The following is a 19,096-nucleotide window of genomic DNA, read 5'->3' as shown; positions in this document are numbered from 1 at the left end:
ATTGATCCATGATTCATGTAATGCAGTGTCGCTATCCTCGAAGGCTCCCTGACCAAGACAGTTTATAACTTTACCCCTATTAGAGAAACCACTTATTTTCACCTCAATCAAATCAAATGTATTTATATAGCCCTTCGTACATCAGCTGATATCTCAAAGTGCTGTACAGAAACCCAGCCTAAAACCCCAAACAGCAAGCAATGCAGGTGTAGAAGCACGGTGGCTAGGAAAAACTCCCTAGAAAGGCCAAAACCTAGGAAGAAACCTAGAGAGGAACCAGGCTATGTGGGGTGGCCAGTCCTCCACCTATTGAAGAAATATGAATATGAATTGTTTGGATTTATCAGTGTATTTCAAAGAAAATATACAGTACCTGTCAAAAGTTTGGACACACCCACTCATTCAAGGGTTTTTTCTTTATTTTTTATTTTTACTATTTTCTACATGGTACAATAATAATCAATACCTCAAAATTACGAAATAACGCATATGGGATTATGTAGTAACCAAAAAAGTGTTAAACAAATGTATTTTATAGTTGAGATTCTTGGCTACCACGCTGTGAACAGCATGAGGCGAATCCGTGCACATGCGCAGATACTGTGTTTGACCGTTGCAGAGTCTACCTTTAAACTGTCTTCTTCTATGACCATTCGGGTTTTCTCACACAGGTTTGAATGGGAGATGACTACAGGTAGTCTTTAATTGGATATTTCGCAACGAGAACATTAGTTGTAAATACTATTTTTTTTGTTGCAATTGATGTACAATCATCAATAGCCGTTCATTTAACTTGACAGGATGAAAACATTGAAAATAACACTGTTGTATTTTATCTTCTTTTAATGTTGATTAATAAAATGTTGCTGTTTAAAATGTTAAAATTATTAAAACGTAAAACTTTTATTGTTGTGTTGGATGTACTGTATTCAAAGCCTACTCTTTGGGTAGACTGGTTCTACATTCAACCATGTTAGCTACATAGGCTGCGTTTAGACAGAAAGCCCAATTCTGATATTCTTTCCACTAATTGGTCTTTTGACCAATCACATAAGATCTTTTCACATCAGTTATTTTTCTGAGCTGACCTGATTGGTCCAAAAAAATACCAATTAGTGAAACAAAGATCAGAATTGGGCTGCCTGTCTAAACGTAGTCATTGTAGTCCCTCTTGCCAGCTTAATATTGGCTGGCTCAAGAGCGGAAAGAAAGATTTCAAGATTGGCTTGATTTGACAGTGTTGCATTAACAACCAATTAGCTTTCTAAAGCAGAAGCAGAGACATTCTGGCACATAGGCTGCTTTGGGTATATTAAGAAAAACAATGATGACACCGGGACACAAATTCTGAAATATTCTGTGTTTTACTCAACATAATGAATTGCAATGCTTCATAGCAAAATTTTGAATGGAATATTATACAGCACGTTCGGAAAGTATTCAGACCTCTTCCCTTTTCCCACATTTTGTTACGTTACAGCCTTATTCTAAAATGGATTTAAAAAATAATACATCTCATCAATCTACACACAACACCCCATAATGAAAAAGCAAAAACAGTTTTTTAGCTATTTTTTCCCATCTATAAAAAATACAAAACGGTAAGTATTCAGACCCTTTGCTATGAGACTCGAAATTGAGCTCAGGTGCATCCTGTTTCCATTGATCATCCTTGATAAATCATCAAATCACATTTTATTGGTCACAAACACATGGTTAGCAGATGTTATTGCGACTGTAGCGAAACACTTCTAGTTCAGAGGGTGCAGCAATCTAACAATTCCACATCAACTACCTAATACACACACATCTAAGTAAAGGAATGGAATAAGAATATATATGTATAAATATATGGATGAGCAATGACAGAGCAGCATAAGCAAATACAGTATATACATATGAGATGATTAATGCAAGACATGTAAACATTATTAAAGTAACCAGTGGCCAATGATTTCAAGTCTGTATGAATGCAGCAGCCTCTCTTGTGTTAGTAATGGCTGTTTAACAGTCTGATAGTCTTGAGATAAAAGCTGTTTTTCAGTCTCTCAGTCCCAGCTTTGATGCATCTATACTGACCTCGCCTTCTGGATGGTAGCGGGGTGAATAGGCAGTGGCTTGGGTGGTTGTTGTCCTTGATTATCTTTTTGGCCTTCCTGTGACATTGGGTGTTGTAGGTGTCCTGGAGGGCAGGTAGTTTGCCCCCGGTGATGCATTGTGCAGACCGCACCACCCTCTGGAAAGCCCTGTGGTTGTGGGCAGTGCAGTTGCCGTACCAAGTGGTGAGACAGCCCGACGGGATGCTCTCAATTGTGCATCTGTAAAAGTTTATGAGGGTTTTAGGTGACAAGCCACATTTCTTCAGCCTCCTGAGGTCTGCTGTTTCCTGAAGTACACGATTATCTCCTTTGTTTTGTTGACGTTGCGTGAGAGGTTGTTTTGAGTGCCCTCAACTCCTCCCTGCAGGCTGTCTTGTCGTTGTTGGTAATCAAGCCTACTACTGTTGTGTCGTCTACTTGATAATTGAGTTGGAGGCGTGCATGGCCACGCAGTTATGGGTGAACATGGAATACAGGAGGGGGCTGAGCATGCATCCTTGTGGGGCCCTAGTGTTGAGGATCAGCGAAGTGGAGATGTTGTTTCCTACCTTCACCACCTGGGGGCGGCCGTCAGGAAGTCCAGGACTCAATTGCACAGGGCGGGGTTGAGACCCAGGGCCTCAAGCTTAATGATGAGCTTAAAGGGTACTATGGTGTTGAATGCTGAGCTATAGACAATGAACAGCATTCTTACATGGGTATTCCTCTTGTCCAGATGGGATAGGACAGTGTGGTCGATTGCATCGTCTGTGGACCTATTGGGGCGGTATGAAAATTGGAAGTGGGTCTAGGGTGACAGGTAAGGTGGAGGTGATATGATCCTTGACTAGTCTCTCAAAGCACTTCATGATGACAGAAGTGAGTGCTATGGGGCGATAATCACTTAGTTCAGTTACCTTTGCATTCTTGGGTACAGGAACAATGGTGGCCATTTTGAAGCATGTGGGGAGAGCAGACTGTGATAGGGAGATATTGAATATGTCCGTAAACACACCAGCCAGCTGGTCTGCGCGTGCTATGAAGACGCGGCTAGGGATGACGTCTGGGCCGGCTGCCTTGCAAGGGTTAACACGTTTTTATATCTTACTCACGTCGGCCACGGAAAAGGAGAGCCCACAGTTCTTGGTAGCTGGCCATGTCGGTAGCACTGTATTATCCTCAAAGCAGGCAAAGAAGGTGTTTCTACAACTTGATTGGAGTCAACCTGTGGTAAATTAAATTGATTGGACATGATTTGGAAAGGCACACACCAGTCTGTATAAGGTCCCACAGCTGCAAAAACCAAGCCACGAGGTCGAAGGAATTGTCCGGAGAGCTCTGACACAGAATTGTGTCGAGGCACAGATCTGGGGTAGGGCACCAAACCATTTCTGCAGCATTGAAGGTCTCCAAGAACACAGTGGCCTCCATCATTCTTAAATGAAGAAAGTTTGGAACCACCAAGACTCTTTCTAGAGCTGGCCGCCCAGCCAAACTGAGCAATCGGGGGAGAAGAGCCCTGGTCAGGGAGGTGACCGAGAACCCGATGGTCCCTCTGACAGAGCTCAAGACTTCCACTGTGGAGATGAGAGAAATTTTCAGGACAGCCATCTCTGCAGCATTCCTCCAATCAGGCCTTTATGGTAGAGTGGCCAGACTGAAGCCACTCCTCAGTAAAAAAAGGCACATGAAAGCCCGCTTGGAGTTTGCCAAAAGGCACCTAAAGGACTCTTGGACCATAAGAAACAAGATTCTCTGGCCTGACGAAACCAAGATTGAACTCCTTGGCCTGAATTCCAAGCGTCATGTCTGGAGGAAACCTGGCACCATCCCTACGGTGAAGCATTTTGGTGGCAGCATGCTGTGGGAATGTTTTTAAGTGCAGGGGCTGGGAGATTAGTCAGGATTGAGGGAAAGATCAATGGAGCAAAGTGCAGAGAGATCCTTGATGAAAACCTGCTCCAGAGAGCTCAGCACCTCAGACTGGGGTGAAGGTTCACCTTCCAACAGGACAATGACCCTAAGCACACAGCCAAGACAATGCAGGAGTGGCTTTGGGACAAGTCTCTGAGTGTCCTTGAGTGGACAAGCCAAAGCACGGACTTGAACCCTATTGAACATCTCTGGAGAGACCTGAAAATAGCTGTGCAGGGACGCTCCCCATCCAACCTGACAGAGCTTGAGAGGATCTGCAGAGAAGAATGGGAGAAACTCCCCAAATACAGGTGTGCCAAGCTTGTAGCATCATACCCATGATGGCTCAAGGCTGTAATTGCTGTCATAGGTACTCAAAGTACTGAGTAAAGACTCTGAATACTTATGTAAATGTGATATTTTTGTTTTTAATTTTTAACCAATGTGCAAACATTTCTAAAAAAAAACAGCTTTTTGCTTTGTCATTATGGGGTATTGTGTGTAGATTGATGAGGAAAAAAACTCAAATTTAATCAATTTTAGAATATGGCTGTAACGTAACAGAATGTGGAAAAAGTCAAGTGGTCTGAATACTTTCCGAATACACTGTAAATAATACATATTTCTTATTTTCAAAATATTGTACTTGTGAATGATGAAATTATTGAATTCTTAATTTCTGTCAAGTTGCATCACACCACCAATTAAATATTTTTCGTATGCACAGTGCTGGTATTTCCAACTGCTCTATTAGGACACCATTGATTGATTACTAATTGCGCTCGCCTGTTTTTTCCCAGCCCAAACCAGGTGCTGCTGTCAACTGGAAGCCGATCTTAAAGTTTCCAACTTTATGCAACATTTCAGAATAATTCATTAATACATTTTTGGTAATGACTTGGAAGTATGGCCTAATACTACCTAATACTATAGATGCAAGGAAGACATAGACATTTAAAACAATTTGTAGTATTAGGACATCAGGCTGCCTGATAGTGGACTGTGTACTGAGAATGGCAGTGAGAAGCATTATTAGCTTATCAATTGACTTTTCTAAAATCGTGAATAGTAGACCATATGAGGAAAAAAATGATTGGAAGCAATACTCAAGTCAAAATGGGCTTTTGGGTTATTTTCTCTTCCCCCTCCCTCCCCAACTTCCTCCCTAACTTCCTCCCTCTATCTTTCTTTCCCTCTCTATATATCAAAATACTTACTTCCAAATGTCTATAAGTTAGCTGGCATACCCAAAATAGTATTTGAACCCAGCCAGGTCTGTTACAGTATGCTTTTTATTGTGTGTGTGTGTCTGTGTGTCTGTGTGTCTGTGTGTGTGTGTGTGTGTGTGTGTGTGTGTGTGTGTGTGTGTGTGTGTGTGTATATGCGTGTATGAGTGTGTGCACGTAGCATGTGCCAGCATGTGTGTGGAGTATTTACCTTGACTGGCATTCACTGGGGGTGGGGCATCACTACTAATTCTGCTCTTCTCAAATTCCTCATGATACTTTATCTGCAAACAGACAGACAGACAGACCGACAGAACGGAGACATCATACATTGTACTGAGAGAATACTGCACTTTATAGATCGTTCCAGAAGGGGTCACTATGTTGCCAAATTCTGCCATCAACAACGCAATAGTCTAGATTTGTGTGAAATACCATTTTTTAAGGTATTGAAAAAAACAAAGATGAAATTACAGTTCAAAGACAACAGTGATTTAACAATGAATACGTTTGCAACCAAGTTAAGCCCTGATCACATAACTTTGGTAGGAGGTTTGCTCTAAAGTTCTGAAACGAGATCACTTTCCCATCCACAACCATGTGCTAAGAAAATCCTACAATGGTTCCTTTCCTTGTTTCCTTTCCTTCATGACCACTTGTCTTAAAGCGCTGGATAGGGTTAGTTGTTCTCATAAACCAGTGGAAATTGTATCTAGTTACCCTTATAGGAGACAAGTGGCCATGAAAGGAAAGGAGACGATCTGTCCGAACTGTGTTCAACTACTGGAATGCAGCCATTGAAATTTGAGGATGGAGGAAACAGAGGACTGAATGTCCAGAGGAAGCGAAGTGCAGCCCTGTGTAACCAACTCGTCCTCAAACGACCTGAAGTAAACAAGCCCGGGAACTCAACAAACTACTAAGGAGCTTTAGAACGAGAGAAAAAGAGGGATAACAAATATAGAGTGTATGTAAAAGACAGAGAGAAAGACAAGAAAACAGAGAAAATAGCTAGAATAGAATAAAGACAAAAACAGCTAGAAGCAGACTGAGGCAAGCATTCAGAAAAATCAAAGTGAGATAAAGAGTTAAGAATGTGAGACGGGCAGAGAGAGGGGAGGACAACAACGAGACAGAAAGACCAGAGCGAGAGAGAGGACATATCTAGACAGAAACACAGAGAGTAAGAGGAAATAATGAAAGGTGAAACATAAACAGACAGAACTAGGAGGGAGTCAGTGGAGGGGATTATGTTAGTCTGACACTTGAAGTCACATTTCAGACATTTCTTAGGGCCCCAGAAGGAGTTGCCCTATATGGTCAAACTCCCTCAGCTATGAGGAGAAAGTGAATGTCCACTCTCAGTTTGCTGCTGTTCCCCAGATAGACACTCTCACTCTCTCTCTCTCTCTCTCTCTCTCTCTCTCTCTCTCTCTCTCTCTCTCTTCCCCCTGCTCTCTCTTGCCTTTTTCTATATTTCCCCTTTACCCTCTCTTCCCACTCCCTTCTCTCTCTCCCCCTTCTCTCTCTCTCCCCCTTCTCTCTCTCTCTCTCTCTCTCTCTCTCACTACCCCCTTCCTCTTTCGTATCTCTCTTTCTCTCTCTCTCTCTCACCCTCTTTCTCTCCTTGGAGCAGCAGTAGCAGAGTGGAATGAGGAGAGATAGTGTTGAATTCTAGACATGGCTCTCCATTATACCTCTAGGGAATACTACAGTCTCTAACAGTCTCATTCTTTTAGCCTTATCTGATATATGATATAGAGATGGAATGGGATAGATTGAGCCAGTCCATTTGACAAAATCTGTCTATTAGTTTGGTCAGTCAGGAGAAAATGAGTTTAAGTTTACTGATGGATAAAGGATAATGGAGAGCACAAAACAGTACAGCCTGCAAAGAAGGACTGCAGTTTTGTACGTAGCACTATTAGCAATGGTTCTTGGTCCCAGATCTGTAAATGTATTAAGCGTAAACAGATGTGGGACCAGGCTAGTAGCAATGACCTTTGCAGCTAAAATCTTTTGGTCCAAAGTGAGAAGAGGGGGAGATAGGGAAGTGGGTGTAGTTCATTAGGAATGTTGACTCTCTACTGGTTTAGTTCTGTTTTTGAAAATGTAGATAGAGAGTAAATAGACTTACGTTGCTGATCTGGTCTTGCGTTTTCCTCACTCTCTGCATCTCCGGTGTGTCGGCCACCACGCTGAAGCCTTTCCCCTTGTTCTTCTCAAACTCCTCTTTGTACAGCGCCTGACACACGCAAACGCACGCACACACGCACAGAAACACACACATACGGGTTTACAGAAAACCTCACATACTAACAACATTTCTTCACTTGCTTACTTACTGTATGTCATACAGACGACACACATGAGCACATGACACATAAGCCATTACACTTCAGTAGGAGGGCTGAAATCAAAATACTGTACTACAATTATAACATTAGTGGTTACGATAGTGTTGATTGGGCAATGCATTCATGCTAAATATACTTTTTCTCCTCGTCTTATCTCTGTGAACCCTCCATATTCCGGAAATTGCTCACATCCACAAAGAACTACATTCCCCAAATGCTCACCACGACGCCCAGATCCGTTCACCAGTTTTCTTACACGAAGATAGGTTTTAAATGATAATTCTGCCATAAACAACTATTGAACAGACATTAAAGAAATCCAACAAAGTTGTCAATAGTGACACTCGAATCACAGAGAAAGATGAATTATGACCTTCAACTTCCGTTTGAATATTTAAGAAAGGTGTTGTTGATATAATTAAAACCAATCTTACAGTCAAAATGAAAGGAAGCTAATTTGGTACATGTCCTGTAATATCAAATCAAATCAAATCAAATCAAATTTTATTTGTCACATACACATGGTTAGCAGATGTTAATGCGAGTGTAGCGAAATGCTTGTGCTTCTAGTTCCGACAATGCAGTAATAACCAACAAGTAATCTAACTAACAATTCCAAAACTACTGTCTTGTACACAGTGTGAGGGGATAAAGAATATGTACATAAGGATATATGAATGAGTGATGGTACAGAGCAGCATAGGCAGATACAGTAGATGGTATCGAGTACAGTATATACATATGAGATGAGTATGTAAACAAAGTGGCATAGTTAAAGTGGCTAGTGATACATGTATTACATAAGGATACAGTCAATGATATAGAGTACAGTATATACGTATGCATATGAGATGAATAATGTAGGGTAAGTAACATTATATAAGGTAGCATTGTTTAAAGTGGCTAGTGATATATTTACATCATTTCCCATCAATTCCCATTATTAAAGTGGCTGGAGTTGAGTCAGTGTCAGTGTGTTGGCAGCAGCCACTCAATGTTAGTGGTGGCTGTTTAACAGTCTGATAGCCTTGAGATAGAAGCTGTTTTTCAGTCTCTCGGTCCCAGCTTTGATGCACCTGTACTGACCTCGCCTTCTGGATGATAGCGGGGTGAACAGGCAGTGGCTCGGGTGGTTGATGTCCTTGATGATCTTTATGGCCTTCCTGTGACATCGGGTGGTGTAGGTGTCCTGGAGGGCAGGTAGTTTGCCCCCGGTGATGCGTTGTGCAGACCTCACTACCCTCTGGAGAGCCTTACGGTTGAGGGCGGAGCAGTTGCCGTACCAGGCGGTGATACAGCCCGCCAGGATGCTCTCGATTGTGCATCTGTAGAAGTTTGTGAGTGCTTTTGGTGACAAGCCGAATTTCTTCAGCCTCCTGAGGTTGAAGAGGCGCTGCTGCGCCTTCTTCACAATGCTGTCTGTGTGAGTGGACCAATTCAGTTTGTCTGTGATGTGTATGCCGAGGAACTTAAAACTTGCTACCCTCTCCACTACTGTTCCATCGATGTGGATAGGGGGGTGTTCCCTCTGCTGTTTCCTGAAGTCCACAATCATCTCCTTAGTTTTGTTGACGTTGAGTGTGAGGTTATTTTCCTGACACCACACTCCGAGGGCCCTCACCTCCTCCCTGTAGGCCGTCTCGTCGTTGTTGGTAATCAAGCCTACCACTGTTGTGTCGTCCGCAAACTTGATGATTGAGTTGGAGGCGTGCGTGGCCACGCAGTCGTGGGTGAACAGGGAGTACAGGAGAGGGCTCAGAACGCACCCTTGTGGGGCCCCAGTGTTGAGGATCAGCGGGGAGGAGATGTTGTTGCCTACCCTCACCACCTGGGGGCGGCCCGTCAGGAAGTCCAGTACCCAGTTGCACAGGGCGGGGTCGAGACCCAGGGTCTCGAGCTTGATGACGAGCTTGGAGGGTACTATGGTGTTGAATGCCGAGCTGTAGTCAATGAACAGCATTCTCACATAGGTATTCCTCTTGTCCAGATGGTTTAGGGCAGTGTGCAGTGTGGTTGAGATTGCATCGTCTGTGGACCTATTTGGGCGGTAAGCAAATTGGATTGGGTCTAGGGTGTCAGGTAGGGTGGAGGTGATATGGTCCTTGACTAGTCTCTCAAAGCACTTCATGATGACGGAAGTGAGTGCTACGGGGCGGTAGTCGTTTAGCTCAGTTACCTTAGCTTTCTTGGGAACAGGAACAATGGTGGCCCTCTTGAAGCATGTGGGAACAGCAGACTGGTATAGGGATTGATTGAATATGTCCGTAAACACACCGGCCAGCTGGTCTGCGCATGCTCTGAGGGCGCGGCTGGGGATGCCGTCTGGGCCTGCAGCCTTGCGAGGGTTAACACGTTTAAATGTCTTACTCACCTCGGCTGCAGTGAAGGAGAGACCGCAAGTTTCCGTTGCAGGCCGTGTCAGTGGCACTGTATTGTCCTCAAAGCGGGCAAAAAAGTTATTTAGTCTGCCTGGGAGCAGGACATCCTGGTCCGTGACTGGGCTGGATTTCTTCCTGTAGTCCGTGATTGACTGTAGACCCTGCCACATGCCTCTTGTGTCTGAGCCGTTGAATTGAGATTCTACTTTGTCTCTGTACTGACGCTTAGCTTGTTTGATAGCCTTGCGGAGGGAATAGCTGCACTGTTTGTATTCGGTCATGTTACCAGACACCTTGCCCTGATTAAAAGCAGTGGTTCGCGCTTTCAGTTTCACACGAATACTGCCATCAATCCACGGTTTCTGGTTAGGGAATGTTTTAATCGTTGCTATGGGAACGACATCTTCAACGCACGTTCTAATGAACTCGCACACCGAATCAGCGTATTCGTCAATGTTGTTATCTGACGCAATACGAAACATCTCCCAGTCCACGTGATGGAAGCAGTCTTGGAGTGTGGAGTCAGCTTGGTCGGACCAGCGTTGGACAGACCTCAGCGTGGGAGCCTCTTGTTTTAGTTTCTGTCTGTAGGCATGGATCAACAGAATGGAGTCGTGGTCAGCTTTTCCGAAAGGGGGGCGGGGCAGGGCCTTATATGCGTTGCGGAAGTTAGAGTAACAATGATCCAAGGTCTTTCCACCCCTGGTTGCGCAATCGATATGCTGATAAAATTTGGGGAGTCTTGTTTTCAGATTAGCCTTGTTAAAATCCCCAGCTACAATGAATGCAGCCTCCGGATAAATGGTTTCCAGTTTGCAAAGAGTCAAATAAAGTTCATTCAGAGCCAACGATGTGTCTGCTTGGGGGGGGATATATACGGCTGTGATTATAATCGAAGAGAATTCTCTTGGTAGATAATGCGGTCTACATTCGATTGTGAGGAATTCTAAATCAGGTGAACAGAAGGATTTGAGTTCTTGTATGTTTCTTTCATCACACCATGTCACGTTAGTCATAAGGCATACGCCCCCGCCCCTCTTTTTACCAGAAATATGTTTTTTCCTGTCTGCGCGATGCGTGGAGAAACCTGTTGGCTGCACCGCTTCGGATAGCGTCTCTCCAGTAAGCCACGTTTCCGTGAAGCAAAGAACGTTACAGTCTCTGATGTCCCTCTGGAATGCTACCCTTGCTCGGATTTCATCAACCTTGTTGTCAAGAGACTGGACATTGGCAAGAAGAATGCTAGGGAATGGTGCACGGTGTGCCCGTCTACGGAGTCTGACCAGAAGACCGCCTCGTTTCCCTCTTTTTCGGAGTCGTTTTTTTAGGTCGCTGCATGGGATCCACTCCGTTGTCCTGTTTGTAAGGCAGAGCACAGGATCCGCGTCGCGAAAAGCGTATTCTTGGTCGTACTGATGGTGAGTTGACGCTGATCTTATATTCAGTAGTTCTTCTCGACTGTATGTGATGAAACCTAAGATGACCTGGGGTACTAATGTAAGAAATAACACGTAAAAAAACAAAAAACTGCATAGTTTCCTAGGAACGCGAAGCGAGGCGGCCATCTCTGTCGGCGCCGGAAGTAGCAGGATGCGCCGGAAGTAGCAGGAATATGACACCTTCTAACAGCAAATGTTCATATTTTTGAAGGAGAAAAAGATCATTTATAGGAGTGGTAGAGATAATACATTCTCACTCAAGGCAAGCAACACGTGTTGATTGTATAGCTATGAGGGTTGTACATTTTATTTAGTTGTTGCTCTGCTCTCACACAATCTGAAATCTCTGTGATGGGCTAACGCTAGGCTAGCTAGCTAGCACTGGGAAACAAATAGGACAGGTAGCGATAGCATCACTAACGTTAGCTAACGTAAGCATTGAAATTGCTTTTAGAATGTAGTTATTTTCTCCTGTCTGTGTTGTTCATGTTTGTCAAACAGACAGTCTGTTCTCTTTCATTGACAGCTGGCATTTTCAAAGCAGTTCTGTTGATTTATGGACAGGCGTATTTATGTTAGCTAACTGACTGACTAAATTAGCAAGCTAGCCAACTACCTAGCTAATTACCATATGAGCTAATCGGCCGTATCACTTGATAATTGTAGGTTTACTAGCTATCTGCCTAAATGTCAGTAAAGTCATGATAAAGGCAAAAGGCTCAGGCCTCATTCAGTGTGAGCTTTTGGCAGGACACTGGTACTTAACAGCTAAATTTAGCAAAACCATAGAAGGGAGGATGGTCAAGGAGGATGTGTGACATATAATGCAAACGTCTAGCAAACCAAAGGTTGCGTGTTTGAATCGCGTCTGGGACAACATGAGTACTTTAGCTAAAAAGTAACTTTAGCTAACCACAACTTTAGCTAACCTCAACCATAGTGTTCTGCAACTACTTAGCATGTTAGTTAACCCTCATCCTAACCCTAACAGACCTGGAATAATTATAGTTTTACTATGCTTTGTGGAAAGTAACTATTTTTTCCGGGGAATACATACTGTAGTTCCTTTGAAGGTGACTACAACTATTTGAATACAGATCCCAAAAATTACTACCAATATTTTGTACCGATAAGTACAAATAAGTTATGACGCTCAACTACTGTATGAATCTTTCAACATGCCACTGAAAATGTTGAAGTCTGCAATTAATTTGACCATACCTGAAAATACTGCAGAGTAATTCAAAGCCATTTGCAAATATTGCAAACAGCAAGTTGGATGCTTAGCAAAAACAATTTCTAACCTCTTTGTCCATCTGAGGTTAAGTGTTCTTGTTTCAAACACACACTATACCATCTTTAAAGGGATGGTTTACTCAGAATTTAAATTAACATGATTTTCTTGGCTGTAGTTTTAGGATATTTTGTTTCCTTCCGATACTTAATACCCATTTTTCGTTCCTGTTAGCATTCTCAGTAACACTCAACATTAAACTGTTCTTGTGCCTGTTTAATACAACTGTAATTACTTTTGGAGCAACATTTTATTAGCATGTTGTTAACACTTTGGTAATTGCATTTTAATTCCATAGCAATGAGCTGAGAGTTTTGTAACGACTGTACACAAGGTATAGTGACTGTCCCATATTCCAATTATGTAATAACTCCATTACTATGCAATTATAAAGCAATTTCCAAAGTCCTATGTAAAAACAATGTTGTTATTGTAATAATGACAAAGTTACAGCACATGTATAAGAACTTGATGTCAAGAATTACTGTACTACCTTATGTCTCACTCAATATGAAAATATATTTGTTAGTCAATTTTGTACAGTGTATCAATAGCAGTGGCAGATGTAATAAGCTGAGTTTGCCGTACAACCTTAGTGCATATGTACAATTTAGGGCAGGGATGCTCATATCGAGCATACAGCCATGCAATCTACATAGAAGAACATTGGCAGTAGAATGGCCTTACTGAAGAGCTCAGTGACTTTCAACATGGCACCATCATAGGATGCCACATTTCCAACAAGTCAATTTGTCACATTTCTGCCCTGCTAGAGCTGCCCCGGTCAACTGTAAGTGCTGTTATTGTAAAGTGGAATCGTCTAGGAGCAACAACGACTCAGCCGCAAAGTGGTAGGCCACACAAGCTCACAGAACAGGACTGCTGAGTGCTGAAGTGCATAGCACGTAAAAACCGTCTGTCCTCGGTTGCAACACTCACTACCGAGTTCCAAACTGCCTCTGGAAGCAACTTCAGCACAATAACAGTTCATCGGGAGCTTCATGAAATGGGTTTCCATGGCCGAGCAGCTGCAAACAAGCCTAAGATCACCATGCATAATGCCAAGCGTCAGCTGGAGGGGTGTAAAGCTCACAGCCATTGGACTCTGGAGCAGTGGAAACGCATTCTCTGGAGTGATGAATCACACTTTACCATCTGGCAGTCCGACGGACTAATCTGGGTTTGGTGGATGCCAGGAGAATGCTATCTGTACCAATGCATAGTGCCAACTGGAAAGTTTGGTGGAGGAGGAATAATGGTCTGGGGCTGTTTTTCATGGGTTGGGCTAGGCCCCTTAGTTCCAGTGAAGGGACATTTTATTGGACCCCCAATGTGTGTGGGTGTTAAATTCGATTTTGTGTTTGTGATCATGCCGTTTATAGCTAGGCCTACAACAGACAAAGAAGTTTGTACAACATGTCGTAGGCTGAAACAGACAAAGACGTCTGATCATTGCCGGGGGGTGAGTGGGTCACGTTCTGACCCTAGTTCCTTTATTTTGTCTTTGTGTTAGTATGGTCAGGGCGTGAGTTGGGGTGGGCAGTCTATGTTCATTTTTCTAGGTTGTGTTTATGTGTTTGGCCTGGTATGGTTCTCAATCAGAGGCAGGTGTCGTTCGTTGTCTCTGATTGAGAATCATACTTAGGTAGCCTTTTCCCACCTGTGTTTTGTGGGTGATTATATTTTTCAGTTTCAGTGTTTGCACCATTCAGGACTGTTTCAGTTTTCATTTTGATTCTCTTGTTCTTTTTGTATTTTGTATTCATTCTCATTAAATTACATTATGGATACATACCACGCTGCATTTTGGTCCTCCGATCCTTCCTACTACTCCTCCTCAGAAGAGGAAGAATAAATCCGTTACAGAGTGAGAACTGGAAGGGAGGGGAAAGCATCAGCGGAGCTACCGGAGCTACATAAAAACATTTGTTAAAACCTCTTACTTCTACCCCCTCCTTTTTCGAACATTCTGTTAAAAATCGCGCAACTTTTCAGCGTCCTGCTACTCATGCCAGGAATATAGTATATGCATATGATTAGTATGTGTGGATAGAAAACACTCTGAAGTTTCTAAAACTGGTTAAATCACGGCTGTGACTATAACAGATTGTGTGTTTCATTGAAAAACGCAAGAAAAACTGCTCTCTGAAAGCTAAAAATAATTTCCATAAGTCACTTTCATGGGTTGTTAAAAGGGGACAAAATGTAATATCGACCTGCATGCAATTCATACAAATTCCACACGATGTCGCCATTGTCGTCATTTTCAATGGAATTTTTTGTTGGAAAATCCAACTATCTGGATTCCGTTTCTTCCGGTCTCCACCAGGATGTTTTCAATGTGGACATTGGCAGCCATTGATTTGCAGACGAGGAGCTATTGAATATACTAATCATTTTGATAGATTATAAACGTTTACTAATACCTAAAGTTGGATTACAAAAGGATTTCGAAGTGTTTTGTGAAAGTTTATCGTCGACTTTTTTAATTTAAAAAAATGACGCAGCGTTTAAAAACAATGTTTTTTTCTGAATGACACAGCTTCCATAGAAAGCTATTTTGGGTATATATGGACCGATTTAAATGAAAAAAGACCCAATAGTGATGTTTATGGGGCATATAGGAGTGCCAAGAAAGAAGCTCGTCAAAGGTAATGAATGTTTTATATTTTATTTCTGCGTTTTGTGTAGCGCCGGCTAAGCTATATCTTTGTTTACATCGCATTCAGGCATTTTGGGGTGTTGCATGCTATCAGATAATAGCTTCTCATGCTTTCGCCGAAAAGCATTTTAAAAATCTGACTTGTTGGCTAGGTTCACAACGAGTGTAGCTTTAATTCAATACCCTGCTTGTGAATTTTGATGCACGTTTGAGTTTTAACGAGTACATTTAGCATTTAGCGTAGCGCATTTGCATTTCCAGGTGTCTACTTGAGACATCTGCGTCTCAAGTAGAAGAAAGAAGTTAATAAAGTATAACATGCGCAGAAGGTTGTTTGGCTATCGGGAAGAGGCATCCAGAGAGTCTGGTCACCCAGCTAATGTTCCTCACTGGATTCTGGAACTCCATTAAACCAATGGTGACTCCATACTCCAATAAACCAATGGTGACTCCATACTCCAATAAACCAATGGTGACTCCATACTCCAATAAACCAATGGTAACTCCATACTCCAATAAACCAACGGTGACTCCATACTCCAATAAACCAATGGTGACTCCATACTCCAATAAACCAATGGTGACTCCATACCGTTGCCTCCGCTCTAATATTTGTAAGGTTGCCCATGGAATGGTCTTCCCCAGAGCTGAAGATCCGAATCCGATTCTGTGCATGTGTTTCTTTACCCCTAATTTGCACACACATTTTTGTGGTCACCCTCGCTTCAAATTTCTAACTTTCAATCGTGTAAGAACCAACGCTGGAGATGAGAAGCAGGAACGGGGAGTAGAACAGTTAATGTAGCACAGACATGGAACAGGACAGGAACAGCATCAGAACCAGGGAAGAAAATTACAAGCGAACATTAATGCTGACGCGGGGAACAGAGCTGGGGAACAGACAGATAAAGGGGAGGAACACAGGTGACTGAGTCCAGGTGAGTGCAATGAATCGCTGATGCGCGTGACGAGGGGAGCAGGTGTGTGTAATGACGGTGGCAGGAGTGCGCAATGCTGGGCAGCCTAGCACTCTCGAGCGCCAGGGAGGGAGAGCGGGAAGCAGGCGTGACAAATCGTGAGTGATAAGTTTTACCAGTGAAAAGTCCATGCAGCATCTGAATATCAACCATTTCATCTCAATAATTTTCACAGGAATATGCATCTAGATCTTCTTGAGTTATGTACAGTGTTGTTTCGAGGTACATTGTTGTTCTGAATTACGTACAGTGAGTAGATTTTAGAGAAGATGGTGTTAACAAACTGTAGAATACCTGTGTTTTGTTTCAATCAAAACACATATTGTGCCTAGTGGTGCGTAGGGCTGTGGCAGTCATGAGATTTTGTCAGCTGGTTATCTTCATGCAAAAGTCTCGCGGTAATTGACCGTTATTTAACTTAAACAAGTTTAGCTGCATACAAAACGCTTTACGCACGCCTTTGAAACATTTACATTTAAAAAAGGTGTAATAAATCAATGTAATATACATCATCACAATAAATCCAATATTTATTTCAGTCAGGTCTGAAGAAACATGATATGAAGAAAATATATTTCAGAAGAACAGAATTTGAGTTGGCCTACTGTATGTTATCTGGCTATGCTCCATGCCATAGGCTGTAGGCTTGTTAATTTAGCTGACAAGATATGTCCTGTGCCATTATATATATTATATGATTTTATAGTAAGAAGAATATAATTAGACTTAGCTGAATAAAATAGAAAGGATATTTTTCCCATTCTGGAGCGAGGGCGCATTTGAAGTGGCTATGTTGAGCGTTAATGTGATCATTTGTTACAGGTCCTATACGCTAGATTTAGAGTTATTTGCCAACTTTAATTGTGAATGATACAAACCTAACAATGTCTTAGAAATCAAAACATATACGGGCTACATGATACGAATACAGGCTCTTGATGATTTGAGAAAGTCAAAAAAAAAGAAGCTTGCCTCACTTTCATCAAGTTATCATATCTTCACCCATCAAACTATTCTCAATGTAATATTGTCTTTATTAATATGTCAAATTAGTTTAGATTTACAATGGCCCATTATCAAATGGGCAGGAACAGGGGCAGGGGGAAAAGACATGTCGTCCACATGCACTCAAATAGCGAATGAAGGCAATGCTCGGTTTTATAGTGGAGCTGTGCTTAATATGAACAGCTGATAACTAAATATAAGAACACTTATTTACCTCCATGCATCAACCCCTGTTTGCTCTCATTGTGCCGTGGGCTCCCCAACCCTGTTTCTACAGCAACCCAGTGCTTAATTTGAGAAACCATGTGAAATCTGTGAAATCTGTTCGGGAACATTGATAGTAACATGTTTTCGCAACAAAATATATTTCACTAAACTGTTGACTGCCCCTCTACACGCTCGAGAAAGGAATAAAGAAGAGAGGAGGAGTAGATGGAAACACATGGTGGTGAGATACTCTGTATACCTAGAGGTAATGTGTCACCCAATGAATTATGAAAATATAAAAAATGCCCTATTACTAGGCTGTTCAAAATCAAATACAAATTCACTATAATTGTAGGCTAACTGTAAGCCTTTGAGGCTTGGGCTCATATGCCTAAGAATAAGCTCTAACGTGTATTGATGTTTTGAATTAATCGTCACCTTAGAAAGTGCTGTTTATTTCATAGCGCTAGGCTTTGAAACAACATTCACAACAACCATGTTTTACACTCAGTTTCAACCTGCTGCTGAACTTCTTTCTTCATATTGATCATCACATTGAGGTGAGTTTTAAAAGCATGATACTCTTTTGATGATGTGTTTGATGATTTTCGATTGTATTTGCATTGATGGTTAGAGGGACAATAGAGCCCTGAGTACCAGGCCATTAGGACCTGATGTTAGTTAGCAAGTTGTGTACTATCAAAGCATGTCCGGTGTTCATAAAAGGAGATTACCGTGACTCACCGTGACTCAACGGTTACATGGAATTTTGACTCATGACTGCCGGTGTGGCGTTAATACGGTCACCGCAACAGCCCTACCTAATAGCACCATTCTCCATTCCTCACTAAGATTCACCAGAGTAGCCTGTTCTAGGCACCCGAACAAGTAGAGCAGAAACTGTGCATATAGTGGAGAATTTGGCACATGCGGAGAAGCTTCAAACTTTTAGCTGTCAGGAAGAAGGTTCCAAAGAATTCGGATCCACAGACACCCCCCGTAATTTTAAAGCCTCCAACTGCTGGGAGCCACAAGTACTAAAGTCATTAACAACAACCCATAGCAGAGAAGAGACAACTCCTCCTTGCCACACACACACACACACACACGCACACACGCACACGCACACGCACACACACACACACACACGCACACACACATACACACACACACACACACACACACACACACACACACACACACACACACACACACACACACACACACACACACACACAGAGATGTGAGTCATGTGCTTGCTATGCTATGAGGAATATGCTTTCTCAGTGAGGGAGAGCAGGGGTGCATTGACTTTTATGGTTATGCTTTATGAACAATAAAAAGGCCTTGCTCGTGTGAGTGAGCGTGAGGGGGAAAGGACCATACAGTGTTTACAGAAAGTACCCTCCTACAATAGGAAGATTCTAAGAAGTTACTAAACATGAATATTGTTTAACATTACATTTTTTTTTTTTTATTTTACCTTTATTTAACCAGGCAAGTCAGTTAAGAACAAATTCTTATTTTCAATGACGGCCTGGGAACAGTGGGTTAACTGC

The 19,096-nt window shown here is 42.3% G+C and overlaps 1 protein-coding gene across 1 annotated transcript in view; it reads right to left on the bottom strand.

The window, feature by feature from the left end:
- The window catches only part of LOC139368242 (LIM and SH3 domain protein 1-like), a 38,582-nt gene that overhangs the window by 12,676 nt on the left and 6,810 nt on the right, over positions 1 to 19,096 (bottom strand). The window contains exons 4-5 of the mRNA XM_071106939.1: positions 7,356 to 7,463; positions 5,430 to 5,502 (exon numbers count right to left, since the gene is read on the bottom strand). Coding sequence (XP_070963040.1) covers positions 5,430 to 5,502; positions 7,356 to 7,463 — 181 coding nt within the window. The remainder of the gene's footprint in view (positions 1 to 5,429; positions 5,503 to 7,355; positions 7,464 to 19,096) is intronic.

The sequence above is a fragment of the Oncorhynchus clarkii genome, chromosome 16, assembly GCF_045791955.1.
Source record: "Oncorhynchus clarkii lewisi isolate Uvic-CL-2024 chromosome 16, UVic_Ocla_1.0, whole genome shotgun sequence".
NCBI classification, from domain to species: Eukaryota; Metazoa; Chordata; class Actinopteri; order Salmoniformes; family Salmonidae; genus Oncorhynchus; species Oncorhynchus clarkii.
This window is presented reverse-complemented; position numbering and strand designations above follow the sequence as displayed.